The following is a 12,633-nucleotide window of genomic DNA, read 5'->3' on the forward strand; positions in this document are numbered from 1 at the left end:
ATGGCCCGGGAGGGGCGGTGGAGAGCAGGCGGGGCGCCGCAGGCGGCCGGGAGCGCAAACTTTCCCTCGGCGACTGCGGGGGCAAAGCCAGCGCGGGAGGGCAGGGGCGGCCTGAGCGGTACAGCCTGGCCGGACGGGGCATCGGGGCTCACCGCGGGCCCACTGGTAGGACTTGGGGTGTGGGGACACACGCCGCCGCCGTCCCTGGAGCCGGAGGGGCGAAATCGCCCACCTGGAGGACCCCGCCAGCCCCGGGGCTCTGAGGCGCGGGGTGTCCCGGCGCTGCTTGCGGGGTGGGCGCGGACTCCGCGGGGGTGTCGCGGGTGGGTTGGGCGGGCTGCTAGAGGCCAGGGGTCTCGGAGCCGCCGCTGCACAGCGCGCTCCTCGCCGAGGAGGCTCCGACCTGAGGCTAGAGCAGTGGAGGTGTGTGAGGGCCATAACGAGCGAGGGAGGGTCGGGGAGCGGGAGGCGCTGGGCGCGCTGCTGCGGACAGGGCGGGAGGCCGACGCTGCCCGGCCGCCGGCGCCAGGTTGGCTAGGCTGCGGCTCCGCAATGCCGCCCCCGCGCCCACCTGCGCCCGCAAACCCCCACGGTGGTCTGGGGGCGGTGGGAGCGGAGCCTCTCTTTGGGGGTCCTGGCTCAGGGCTGAGGGCGGCAGGAGGCGCCGCCCCAGCTTCCCGCATGCAGCGCCGAGTGCTCGCCGCCCGGAGTACGGCCCGGGTCAGGCGACAAGCCCCAGGACGCACCCAGGCGACCACCGCATGGCACCCTGCCCTTCTTGACAGGAGGGCTTCAGCTTCTGAGGTGGAAGTACCTGTTGTATGTTTCCCAATTCCCGAGTTCGCCAGGGGTCTCCTTGGGAAAATGTTCCTTCTGAACACGCGGTGTTCCTCTATAGTGTGCACCTATTTGCGTTATGCGCATATCGAGAAATATGTGCCTTCGCTAAGGTTAGTTGCAGAGCCCAGGGACTGTGCCTGCCTGGACTTAAAATGCATTAATTAGGGCCCAGCACAGAGATGAGAGTCTTCCCCAAATGTAATGATTAAGTTATTTAGTTATGGGGACAGAATGCTGAGAAAGTGGCAACCTTCTCTTATAAGCAGATCTTATATTATCGTGATCCTGTAGATTTGTTTCTTAAATGTGCCTTTTTTCCCCTCTTTCCACATACTTTCTCTCAGCACCTTGCAGAACAAGGAGTAGCTTGCTGGCTTTGAACGCGTGGCAAATATTTCAGAAAGGTAAAATGATTCCACTTGTGGATTTGACAGATGCAAAAAAACCAAAAAACAAAAAAGCCCACAATCAGATAACTTCAAACATTTATTTTAATAAGACTAATGGGTCATTTGATAATATGTTGAGAAATAAAGCAAAGTATTTGAAATGTGTAAGATATAAATTAGAATGAGTCTGCACTCTAAAAGCGGAAATTAAGCCCTGTTGTAACTCCTTTTCGTGCCCCAACTTACTGCCTAGTAGACACAGATAACACAGTGGAGCTGTGTTTGTGAAGGACGGCCAGGTCTCTTTATAAATTGTGCTGCTGGCAGTATGAGTTCATTTCAGGAGTTGTCACACACATACACACACACACACACACACACACACACACAAACATTCATATTGTATGCTTTCTCCCTTTGTGTACCTTTCAGCTTCAAGATCAAGTTGGAGAAAGGAACAGTTATTCTTCGAAATTCATCTGCTTCAACTATTATTCTTATTGGGAATGGACAATGGAATGTTTTCTAGCTTTATCATGATAAAAAACCTCCTTCTCTTTTGTATTTCCATGAACTTAGCCAGTCACTTTGGGTGAGTTACCGTCTATGCTTTTATTTTATGGGTTTGGTGCACAAGTGCCTTTAAGAAACTTTGGTGACTAGTACATCAGCAAACCCTCCCTTTCGTCTTTGCAGTCCCATGCCCTTCGATTTGTTGTAAATAGAGTCCTCGCCCTACCCCATGCTCTTGTTTTGAGCAGGGCTGTGCCACCGAGTATGTTTTCAGAAATGGAAGCAGAGGTGGTTTCAGAGGAGTCAGCTGTGTTTTCTCCTACTCAGGTTAAAACAAGATTTCTAAGTTCTCATGCATGAAGGACACTTACTGATTGTCAGTGTTTTGGTTGCCTTCCTTGGGTTCCATTATGCAAAGCAATTGCCTTGACAGCCAAATCCACACTGTGTGGCATTGACAAGGACGTAACAGTGGTCCTGGCCTGAGGCAAAGGCTTTGACAGTGGCCACCTGAATGCGGGTGTAGAAACTACTACGTGTACTAGAAACTACACATGTCTGAAGATCTGCAAGACACACCTGGCCATCAGGCATTATTGATTTCTCGAAGCTCTTTCACATGGACCTTTAGTATTAGCATACTGATTATAATCTTTTTGTTTTGTTTCCATCAAACTAGGCATAACCAACATCCCAGGCCAGTGTTCTTATGGGTGCTGATCCTCCTCTCCTCCGACCTCCCCAAAATTGGTCTGGCTAATCAAAAGGAGTATAACTTGAAGTTGAGGGAGCATAATTAAGAAATTAAATTTCATGACAAAAGTTGTCAAGCACTTGTTCCTTAAAAATTGGTTCCAAAAGTTCCACAGTGTAGTCCACACTCACATAAATCATGGAGGGATCTTGAGCATGCAGCCAGCTTTCTTACCACCCAGAGACCCCTTCTCTCTGGCCAGTAGGGAGGACCCTCCCAGGTACATAACATTCTCTGTCCTGTGGTCATTTTCTGCTCTTCTGACCTTTCCAGGTCTCTGCAGAAGAGAGAAACTGTGACCATTCGCAGTTGCCATGGCTGGTAAATGCCCACACTGGGACTGTAATCCAGGGCAGCCAGGGGCATGCTCGTCCCTCAGCATTGTCTGGACGGCAGCCCGAGCATGCTGATATGCACAGGCAGAGTATTCCCTTGGGACAGAGTATTCATTGTTATTCTTGCCTTGCTGGTCGTCTTGACTTGACATCTCCCCTATCCTGTCTTCAGTTTCCTTATCTGTTCAATGAAACTTTTCCTTTCCAAAGTTTCTCCCAGCTGTCAAATCCTATCAACTGTGGTGTTCCGGGTGTTCTCCTGAATGAAAATGTTGTAAGTGAACTCATACATAGAATTCACATTTCCAAGTTAAGACATGAGGTAGTTAGTATGTTTACTGACATACCACATGTATTTAGCAATATTTCAGAGGTGAAGAGTATGCTAGGATTGGAAACATTTTCTTTTTAAGATTTTGGTCCAATCTATTATCGTGAATTTGCATTCTGTAGGCATGAAGTTTCTACACTCCCTGGTGGCTGTCAGTCTGAAGTATGAAGTCATGTGCATATATGGAGACTAGATATTAGACGCAGCTATGCTTTCTTATTTAATTTGGTGGCTTTCAGGGGTCAACTTCAAAATAGAGAGATAATTGCTAGTTTCCAGAAGCTAATACTGTACAAGTGGCATAGGACACTTCAACCTCCCCATAGAATTAGCCGTGAGAGAAGTTTTGAATTTTAGTTTTATGCTCAACAGTCCATCCTGAAACAATGCCTACCAACTGCAGAAAGTCTGTGAGACACAGAATATCACATAAAAAAAGAAAATGTCCTTAATTCCACCATACAGAAACAATCATCTTTTATATTTTGGTGTCTTCTTTCATTTGCCTCTATGCATATTTTTATACAGTTGGGATGATATTGCACCTTCAGTTTTGTGCTGTGCTTTTTTCATGCTTTTTTTGTTATTACAGTTTCTTTAAAATATATGATTTAAAAATGGATGAATATTATTACACTGCATGAATGCTTCATCATCTGCTACTTCTCTAATTTGGGGTGTTTACATTCTTTCTGATTATGCTGTATAAATTTTCCTATAGTGAACACATTTGGCTTTAACTGTTTTAAATATTTTCTATTAGAAGATATTTTTATAAGTTGATTTTTATATCAGGTTCCCTCAGTGCTTTTAACTTGTGACCCTGTGTGTCCAGTTGTATTCAGTGAAGTGGGGTCACCAGGAAAGTGAAAGGGTGGGTTTCAAAAACCCTGGCCAGCCACAAAAGCCATTTTAACATCTGGGAGCATAAGTTTCTATTGATTTTCCTTCTTATACAGGAGCCTTCTTATACAAGGCTCCTCTCACTTGCTTGTACTTTTAATGTACTTAGGAATTAACTTTGTTAAATTGCAAAGAAAGTTTCATAGCACTCATTTGGCTTAAAATCTTGACAAAATAACAGCTATGCAATATGGAACACCTATTGTTATGTTATCTGCTTTAGGTAAATCCTAGGAGGAACCTTATGAGCTAAACATTTATTAGCGCAGTCTTACAGTCTGGGAAGGTAAGAGAGAGGGAGAGCTAACCCAGACAGGAAGCCAAGATTTCCTACTTAGCACACACTCTTCCGTGATTCAGCCCTGGTGGTCCTTGGCTACACGGAGCTTGCTGGGCTGGTCTGAGTCAGACCAATCTATAGAGGGGGGGAATGCAATTCTGGAAGGCATTCTCTGCATTGGGGTAGAGAGAGTTCTCTGTTCTGAGATTAGGGGGAGAAAAAGAGTGATGGAAGCTCTGTCTTTTCCCCCTAAAGAACGCATTTGTTTGATTAGGTTTCAGAGAAAGATGAAAGGGGCAGCATGAAGGCCCTAAATTTGAACATTTCGGGACAAGAGAAATACTGACTTCTGCAGATGTATAAAAGAAACGAGATAACTGGTGGAGAGCAAAGAGGGTAACAGAAGACCAGTCAGGGAACAAAAGGAAAAAAGGCAAATGTGAGCTTTTGTGCATATACTTAGCGTTTGTGACAAGTATGTGGATTTGGGCAATCAGAAAATTTACAAATGTGATAAGTAAAAGATATTTGGTGATTATGTAAGATAATTAATGTGAAACTGCTTTGAAAATATATGAGTATTCTTTCTTTTGCTTCTCCTGATTTGATCAGAGTCACCAGCAGCTCATTTTCAATAGCCTTTATAATTCTTTTATTAGTTTTAAGTTATATAACAGAGAATGAGTCAAACATTAATGGGACAGAGGCCTTATTTGACTGTCAGTCTTATGCTATGTCACATTCAGAGACATGGTATTATTTGAAGCATTGTAATTATTTTAACAAGACCAGTAATCAGAAGAACACAGTATCGAAAAACTAGCACAGAAACGATATTTGACTCAATGTAATGTCCAAATACATAATATTAAATTTAAACTGGAATTAATTTATTATCATTTGAAAAATCACAGTTTATCAGACTTGACAGACCAGTGATAATTATAAGATAAATTTGAGGATTATCAACTTAATAATAAGGTAAAATTTATTTTCATTCATTTATTTGTATTAAATATATTTTAGGGGTTTATCTATTGGAAAACAAAAACTGCATTAGCATTTTATTACATGGGAACTACAATTTAAATATACTTTAGAAACCAACTTTTATCATTTGCAATTAAAAGGAGATTATTGTAGGAGTAACTTATGAACATGAAAAAAGTTATTCTTTATTTGTCTACCTAAGTATGCTAACCTGGACCTTTGGTTTCATGAAGAGAGCTTTCTCATACACGTTCTCAAGGACGGTTCTTTTCTTTTAACTGGAGCAGAAAGTACATTCTCTCTGAATCATTCAAGTACTCACAATGTCTTTTTAAATGGCATGTTTTCTCTTATGAATCCCCAGATGGCAAGTTCTTTCTGCACTGTAGCTGCAGGTTCATGAGGCACAGGACAAACGGTCATTGTAACAATTATCAAAACACATGGAAGCATCACCTAAGCAGTTGGGACACTTGCAGGAGGTTGGATATCTAAGCGGAGGCCCCAGGGATAGCCAGAGATCAGAAGGGTAGTTCTTGTGCATAGCAAAATTTTTAGGTGACTAGGACTTTGCTACAGAGTAATAAATACCCAATATATATATATATATATATATATATATTTTTTTTTTTTTTTAAGGTACCAAAAGAAAATACTTTCCAATCACGTGCTTTAGAGAGGAAACTTTTAGCATGTTCATCATGCCAACAGGCAGTGAGCTAAGTAAAGCTTAGAAGGACAGTCGGCCAGCACCGACCCAGCCGACCCGGTCTGGCGATCAGCTCCAAGATGAGTCACTGGCTGGGTTCAAGGGGAGAAGGAGATTGTGGGCTTTTGGATTTTTACAAAGGTGCAATTGCATAACATGCATATTTTAACTGGTGTGAAATTTTAGAGGAAAATATTAGAATCAAAGGTAAAAAGAAATCTTAGAACTCTGTTGGTAGCAACAGTAATTAACAGTGTTTATATGGGTATATCTCCTTCATTTCTGGAAGGCCATTTCAAAAAATGTGCTATTTAATTTCCTACTACAAAAAATTTTTTTTAAAAACTCCTTTTGTAGATGAAAAGAGTTCAGGCTGACGAGCATAGGGAAATGTGTCTGAATCTCATGGGAAAGTGGCAGAATCAGGATCCATATCAGAGATCAGGACCTGGACCAGTCCTCTCCATTGTGGGACCTTCTCCAAAATGTCCTGATATGTTGATTGCAGTCTAAAGGGAAAGAACGGGGGTGGAAATCTATACATTGGAAACAAAAGAATATTCTAATCTAGAACTCAAATAACACTGTTCTAAAGATAGTGTGTCTACCACTGCTCAAGTAAAATCAAACACAAAATATCTCCTATGAAATAAAATATTATAGAGAAGTGATCATATGAGGGAAAGAAAGATATGCCAGGAAACAGGCTTCAGTGGTTCGTTGAATACTCTGTTTTATTTGTATTTATTTAACAATTCATTTCAAGATCAAAAAGCAAACCTAAAAATATATTAAATCCAGAACCAGATCATTTTCAATTTTAACAAACAAAAAAAATTGGGCCAATACTCTTCAATCGAATTGGCTCCTGTTTTAGGACCCCTGTCAAGTATATAATAGTGTTAGGTATCACTTTGACAGAGAGCAGTCAGGTACTTCTGATCTCTGTTGCTGCACACTTGCTGTGTGGCTGCGGAGGAATTTCTAAACCTGCCTGCAACTCAGTTTCCTAATCTCAAAGTGGAGTTATTAATGGATCCCACGTCACAGGGCTGATATGGAGAATACGTTGCCGAATGTATGCTAAATGCTGAAACAAGGCCAGGTTGGGGGGGGGTGCTGAGTATAGGCTAGCTATCTTTTTAGATGTTGGGACCAGGAGGCACCCAAGGTTTACTAAGACCTACAGGGTAAGCATGGTGCTGGGCCTAGGGCCAGAGCATGGCAAAGTCAGTAACCTTAATCATGTCTGCAGAGTTTCCCTTGCCATGTAAAGTAGCACATCTACAGTCACAGTCTGGGATTAGGGTGTGAGCATCACAGAGAACAATGCCTTACTGCTGCATCAATGTGCCAGGCACTGTTCTAGGTGCTAAGATCCTGCAGTGGGCAGAGATTGCCTGCCTTCAGGGTACATTCTCCTGTGCAGTGAACAAATACATTCAGTTGGGACACAATTGCCATGAAGAAACAGAGTAAGAGACAGTGAATGTGCTAGAGACAGATGACTTAGGAAACATCTAAAGGCAGTGAGGGCATGGGCAGGGCTGTGTAGAGAAGGTTGAAAGGTGAGCAGAGCAGTGAATGCACTGGCATGCTTGGCATGGAAGGGGCAATGAAAGCAGTATAAGGAAGGGGGGTAGGTAGGAGGCTTAATCAGAAAGGCAGTGGGGAGAGGAGAGGGTCAGATCATGAAAACCCTTATAGGACATGCTAGGTAGTACCAAGAAGAGTAGTTGGCTGTTATAGGTCATAGAGGGTCTTCGAGGGGTTTTAAGTAGGAGTGAAGTATGACCCAATTGAGATGTGACAATAATGTGACTTAAAGTTTAAAGATTGCTCTAGCTGCTGAGTGGAGGATAGAATAAAATCTGGGGTGGGGGTGGTTAGTAGAGGAAGGAGCAGAGATGGCATTTGAGAGAATACAGCAGCACAGGGAAGGAATGATTTGTTGATGGGTTGATGAAAGAAAGGAGTCAAGGATGATACCCCTTACCCCCAGGTATTTGACCTAAGAACACGACACGTTCAATTGCCTACTATTGAGCTAGAGAAGACAGCAGGAGAAAAAGTTCTAGCAAAAATCATGAGTGCAGCTATAGATGTGTTAAGCCCTGTTAGATATCCAAGGGTCCAGACAGGCTATTGGACATAAAAGTCCAGAGGTCAGAAAAAGCCTGGGCCTGGAAACATGAATTGCAAGTCTTTCATCTATGGCGGATATTTAAAGCCACTAGACTGGATGAGATCATTTAGGATTGACTGTAAACCAAGTAAAGTTACCTAGACTGTGCCCTGTCTAAATTTAGGAAGGTAAGGGGGTAAGGGCAAGCAAGAGGAGGATGCCAGTGAAGATAGGAAGAACAAAGAGAGCAGCATCCCAAGACCTGGTGGAGAAAATGTTGTGAGAAGGGAGACATGGTCGGATGAGGACTGAGATTTGATTGTTGGATTTGACAGTGTTCAGTAGCCTCCAGATGAGAGGCTTCATTGGAATGCACAGACTGGAGTGGGTCCAAGAGAAGGGAGGAGAGGCAGCAGAGGTTTCTAGTGTAGACAACTCTTCTTTTTTTTTTTTTAATTTATTTGACAGACAGAGATCACAAGTAGGCAGAGAGGCAGGCAGAGAGATAGGGGGAAGCAGGCTCCCTGCTGAGCAGAGATCCCGATTCGGAGCTCAATTCCAGGACCCTGGGATCATGACCTGAGCCAAAGGCAGAGGTTTTAACCCACTGAGCCACTGATGTGCCCCTCCAGCGTAGACAACTCTTAAGTGAGTTTTGAGAAGAGGGGCAAAGAATGAAACAATAACTGGAAGGAATATGAGGTGAATGAGAGATGTTTTAAAGACCTGTTACATTGCAGCAGATGTCATTACTGATGGGAATGATTGGGAAGGGAGAGAAAACTATGTGAGATCAACACAGGATGGTTTATGTGCAGCATAATCACATATTTAGGGCATCCAGTGTGATTGGGGAGAGTCTAGGGAAATGTGGGTAGGATTAGATGAAGGGAGTGTGGCCTGCAAGAAGGGAGACCTGTGTTTTACCTTGTAGGCTATAGGATTCTGACCAGGGCTATAGTGATAGGGATAAGAGTTGAGGCTACATGAAAGGTGCAAGCAGGGGTAAGCTAGAGAACTGTGTAGGGAGCTGATAGGAGTGGAGAGTGAAACCGATGGCAGTGGGGACAAGCTAAGAGTTCTGGCATAATTTCATGGCCATGACTTTGTGCACATGAGACACATTTCAAGTCCATGGTTCCACCACAAGAGGGGATGCCTCTTATTGGGAAACTTGGAATTGCCTTTCATTGTCTAGCTAGTGTCTACCATGTTTGTTATTTTCTTTTACGTAGTTTTTGAAATGGTTAAAGTAGCGTGCAATGGAAATTTCAGGAAAACATCACAAAATGGTGCCACTTAGAGGTATTTATTTAATAAGGTGAAAGTGACAAGCAAATAATCTGAAGATCTATTTCTCAGAAGTAATTAAATAATGGAGAAAAAAATGTAGAAATGCAATTTAAGAAGACAGAGAAGCTGCCACTTAAAAGCAATCTAGTTCAGTTCCCAAAGTAAGTTCATTGCCATTATTGATCCCATTTAATGTAAATCAAAAATGGCTATCAACATAAGCGGAGATAACATCACAAAGAAATATGTCACACCTTGCCTTCAGTAGCAACATTTGTGGAACAGTTCTCAACAGGTTTTTCTAAACCCCAGAAATGATGACATAACTGTTGACCTTGTACTCTTTTAAGTGCCAAAATAAGACACCCTCAGGCATCACCTGATGAAATACCTTTAAAGCTGGAATCTGCAGCATATTCTTATTATTATCGTTATTATCATTAGAAATTATAATACTGGTAGATAAATAGATAAAGTTATGTTAGAGTAAAATCTTTCATAGTTCCTCAAAAAGAAACTTACTCTGAGATTGAACTAATGATACAATTCCCCTTTCAGAGTAATGTGTGGATTCTACTGCAGGGTTAACTCTGTGTGATAACTGGCTAATTTGGGGGATAGTTTGCTTGGGATTCCCTTTCCTGTTGTACTCAGACTCTTCCTTATATCCGCCCTCAGAAACCTTGTTGCCTCTGTCACCACTGACATGGCCTGAGTAACTGGCCTCTATGCCTCTGGCCTTGCCTTTGCCAAGTCCATCATCCACAAAGCGCCAAAGGGCCAGAGGGAAATAAAGTGCACCTGTTTAAATGCTTTAAAGCTCCCACTACCTTCAGGACTAACTCTAGGAGTGCAGCATGGCATGTGAAGTCCTTTATGGTTTAATGTATGCTGTCTCTCCACTAGCATGCGTTACTTTACTCACCAAAGATCTTTCTTAACCTCTACAAGCATCATTGTTTTCTTTCCCAAGTCCACTGCTCACAACCCCTTCAACATCCCCTTCTTTGACTTGAGAGAAGGTCAGTTCTCCTTTCTGGTAGCCCTGGACAGAGCTCTGTCTCTTTCCTTTAGGTTCCTAGAATGTCTTGTGCATCCTATAGATCCCTACACTTACCATGTTCTGTTGAAATACTCTGTGAATGTGACTGATTCTTTTAGAACACAGCTGTGTCCTGCAGGTTGGGAATACTATCTTTGTCATCTTCATATACCCAGTACTCACCACAGTACAAGATAATTAAGTGGTTGACCTTCCAAAATACATTGTTGAGCTGAGCTGGTGGAATAAACACTGAGCCTAATCATATAGCCTCTTGAAGACATAACGGGGGAGAGAAGCTCTATGAAGTCATGTAGAATCACTCTGGCTGTTGGCTTAAAGAGCAGCCTTTCCATTTCTAATCTAGATAGGCCTAGAGCCACCAGGGCTGCACACGAGCATCACTTGGGGACCTTAAAAAAAAAAAAATACTGGTTCTTGTTTCTCCTGGATTGATTAAAGCTACATCTCTAGGCCTAGAAATCAGAAAGAAGTTAGTGCAGGAGTCCAGAATCAAATGCCCTGAAGAAGTAGTAAGACAACAAGGAGGGGTGAGAAATTTACACAACTGCCAGGAGTTTACTCTTTCTGAGGATGCTCATATTTCCTTTTCTTAAACACTCTATTAAATCCATTTGTGGACCAGATTTCTTGAGGTTCTCATTCTGACTTCATCAGAAGTCCCTGAATGGCCCAGAACTTCAAGTTGGATGGAGTTCCATTGCATAGCTTTTAGAGAAGCCCATCCACACCCCTGATATACTTTTTCTTTTCTCTTTTTCTGATTCATAGTGATATTTTTATTTTTTAATTAAAAATTGAGATATAACTGATCATATAATGTGTTGATTTGATACATGTATATATTGCAAAAGGATTACCACTGTAGCCTTAGCTAACACCTCCATCATTTCTCATAATTATCATTTCTTCAGAGGCTCCTGGGTGGCTCAGTTAGTTAAGTGCCTGCCTTCAGCTCAGGTCATGATCTTAGGGCCCTAGGATCAAGCCCCTTCTGGGCAGGGAGCCTGCTTCTCCCTCTCCCTCTGCCTGCTGCTCCCCCAGCTTGTGTTCTCTCTGTCTAATGAAAAAATTTTTTTAAAAATCCTTTCTTTTTTGTGGCTAGAACATTTAAGAGAATCTTTTGGCAGTTTTGAAGTTTATAATATAGTAAGTGACTGTAATCACTATACTGTGCATTAGATCTCCAGAACTTGCATCTTCTAGTTACAAGTTCGTATTCTTTGACTGGCATCCCCAGAATTCCCCACCCGTAACCCCTGCTAACTGCCATCCTACTATTTCTGCAAGTTTTTTTTTAGATTGCACAAAGAAGTGATCTGCTTTCTCTGCTACTGTGCATGTTCTCCCCTCCATGCTAAGTTAAAGAGCCAGTGAAGCGCCCCTCCCCAACCCAGACAGTTAGACATGGCCTAGAATTAAATAATCAAACTTGTTGATAAGAGTTATGACCACCATAAGAAGTGGACAGTGAGGACAGATTTAGTTTGAGCAGTTTACTCAATTGGGCAAGTACAAAATGTCACTGTTTCTTTCTCTTCCAGACCCAGGGGACAGTAGTAAGGCCTGTTACCACTGGTATTAGGTCTGTGAGGCTGAAGTTTTCATCATTCTCAAGAGTGAAATTATGGTGGATGTAAGAGGAAGGGAATTTGATATTTTCAAACACTAAGTCACAGAGTAAAAAAAAAAAAAGTCTGTGGGCTGCATATGAACAGGACTGAATTTTAACTTGTTAGAGTTTCAACTGTATGCTTAATGGTGATGTGAAAATTAGATCAAAAGAACTTTATACTCTCTCATTCAAGAGGGAATAGCTTGAAAGCAGCAAAGAATTGATCTGTTTAGATGCAATCAATACAAATGACCGAGTTTCAAGAACTGGGTGGGGCAAGCATACATCGATTCTGCCCTCAACATCCAACTGCTGATGGTTGGTCTTACTCTCATTTCAGAGAATTTATGGCCAAGGAATCACCATTAGTAGAGCTGGGGCACTGTAAGAGACACTTCAGGGAAATCCCAGGGATCTCCTGTTCTTCTCCCAAGTGCCCAGGGTGCTAACTTCCTGGGACCCACAGCTGGCTTTCAGTAACATAAGTTCTATC

At 42.6% G+C, this 12,633-nt stretch overlaps 1 protein-coding gene across 3 annotated transcripts in view; it reads left to right on the forward strand.

Moving 5' to 3' along the window:
- Nucleotides 1-12,633, forward strand: part of GABRA5 (gamma-aminobutyric acid type A receptor subunit alpha5) — an 82,840-nt gene that overhangs the window by 485 nt on the left and 69,722 nt on the right. For 2 of the 3 annotated variants that reach the window (XM_004779161.3, XM_004779158.3), the window contains exons 2-3: nt 1,185-1,244; nt 1,662-1,821. In XM_004779161.3, the coding sequence (XP_004779218.1) occupies nt 1,736-1,821 (86 nt within the window). In that variant the 5' untranslated portion in view covers nt 1,185-1,244; nt 1,662-1,735. Of the gene's footprint in view, nt 1-35; nt 166-1,184; nt 1,245-1,661; nt 1,822-12,633 lie in introns of those variants that run through there. The other variant, XM_004779162.3, reaches the window with a different exon arrangement.

This window comes from Mustela putorius, unplaced genomic scaffold (genome assembly GCF_011764305.1).
Source record: "Mustela putorius furo isolate JIRA1106 unplaced genomic scaffold, ASM1176430v1.1 tig00003972_pilon_pilon_pilon, whole genome shotgun sequence".
NCBI lineage: Eukaryota > Metazoa > Chordata > Mammalia > Carnivora > Mustelidae > Mustela > Mustela putorius.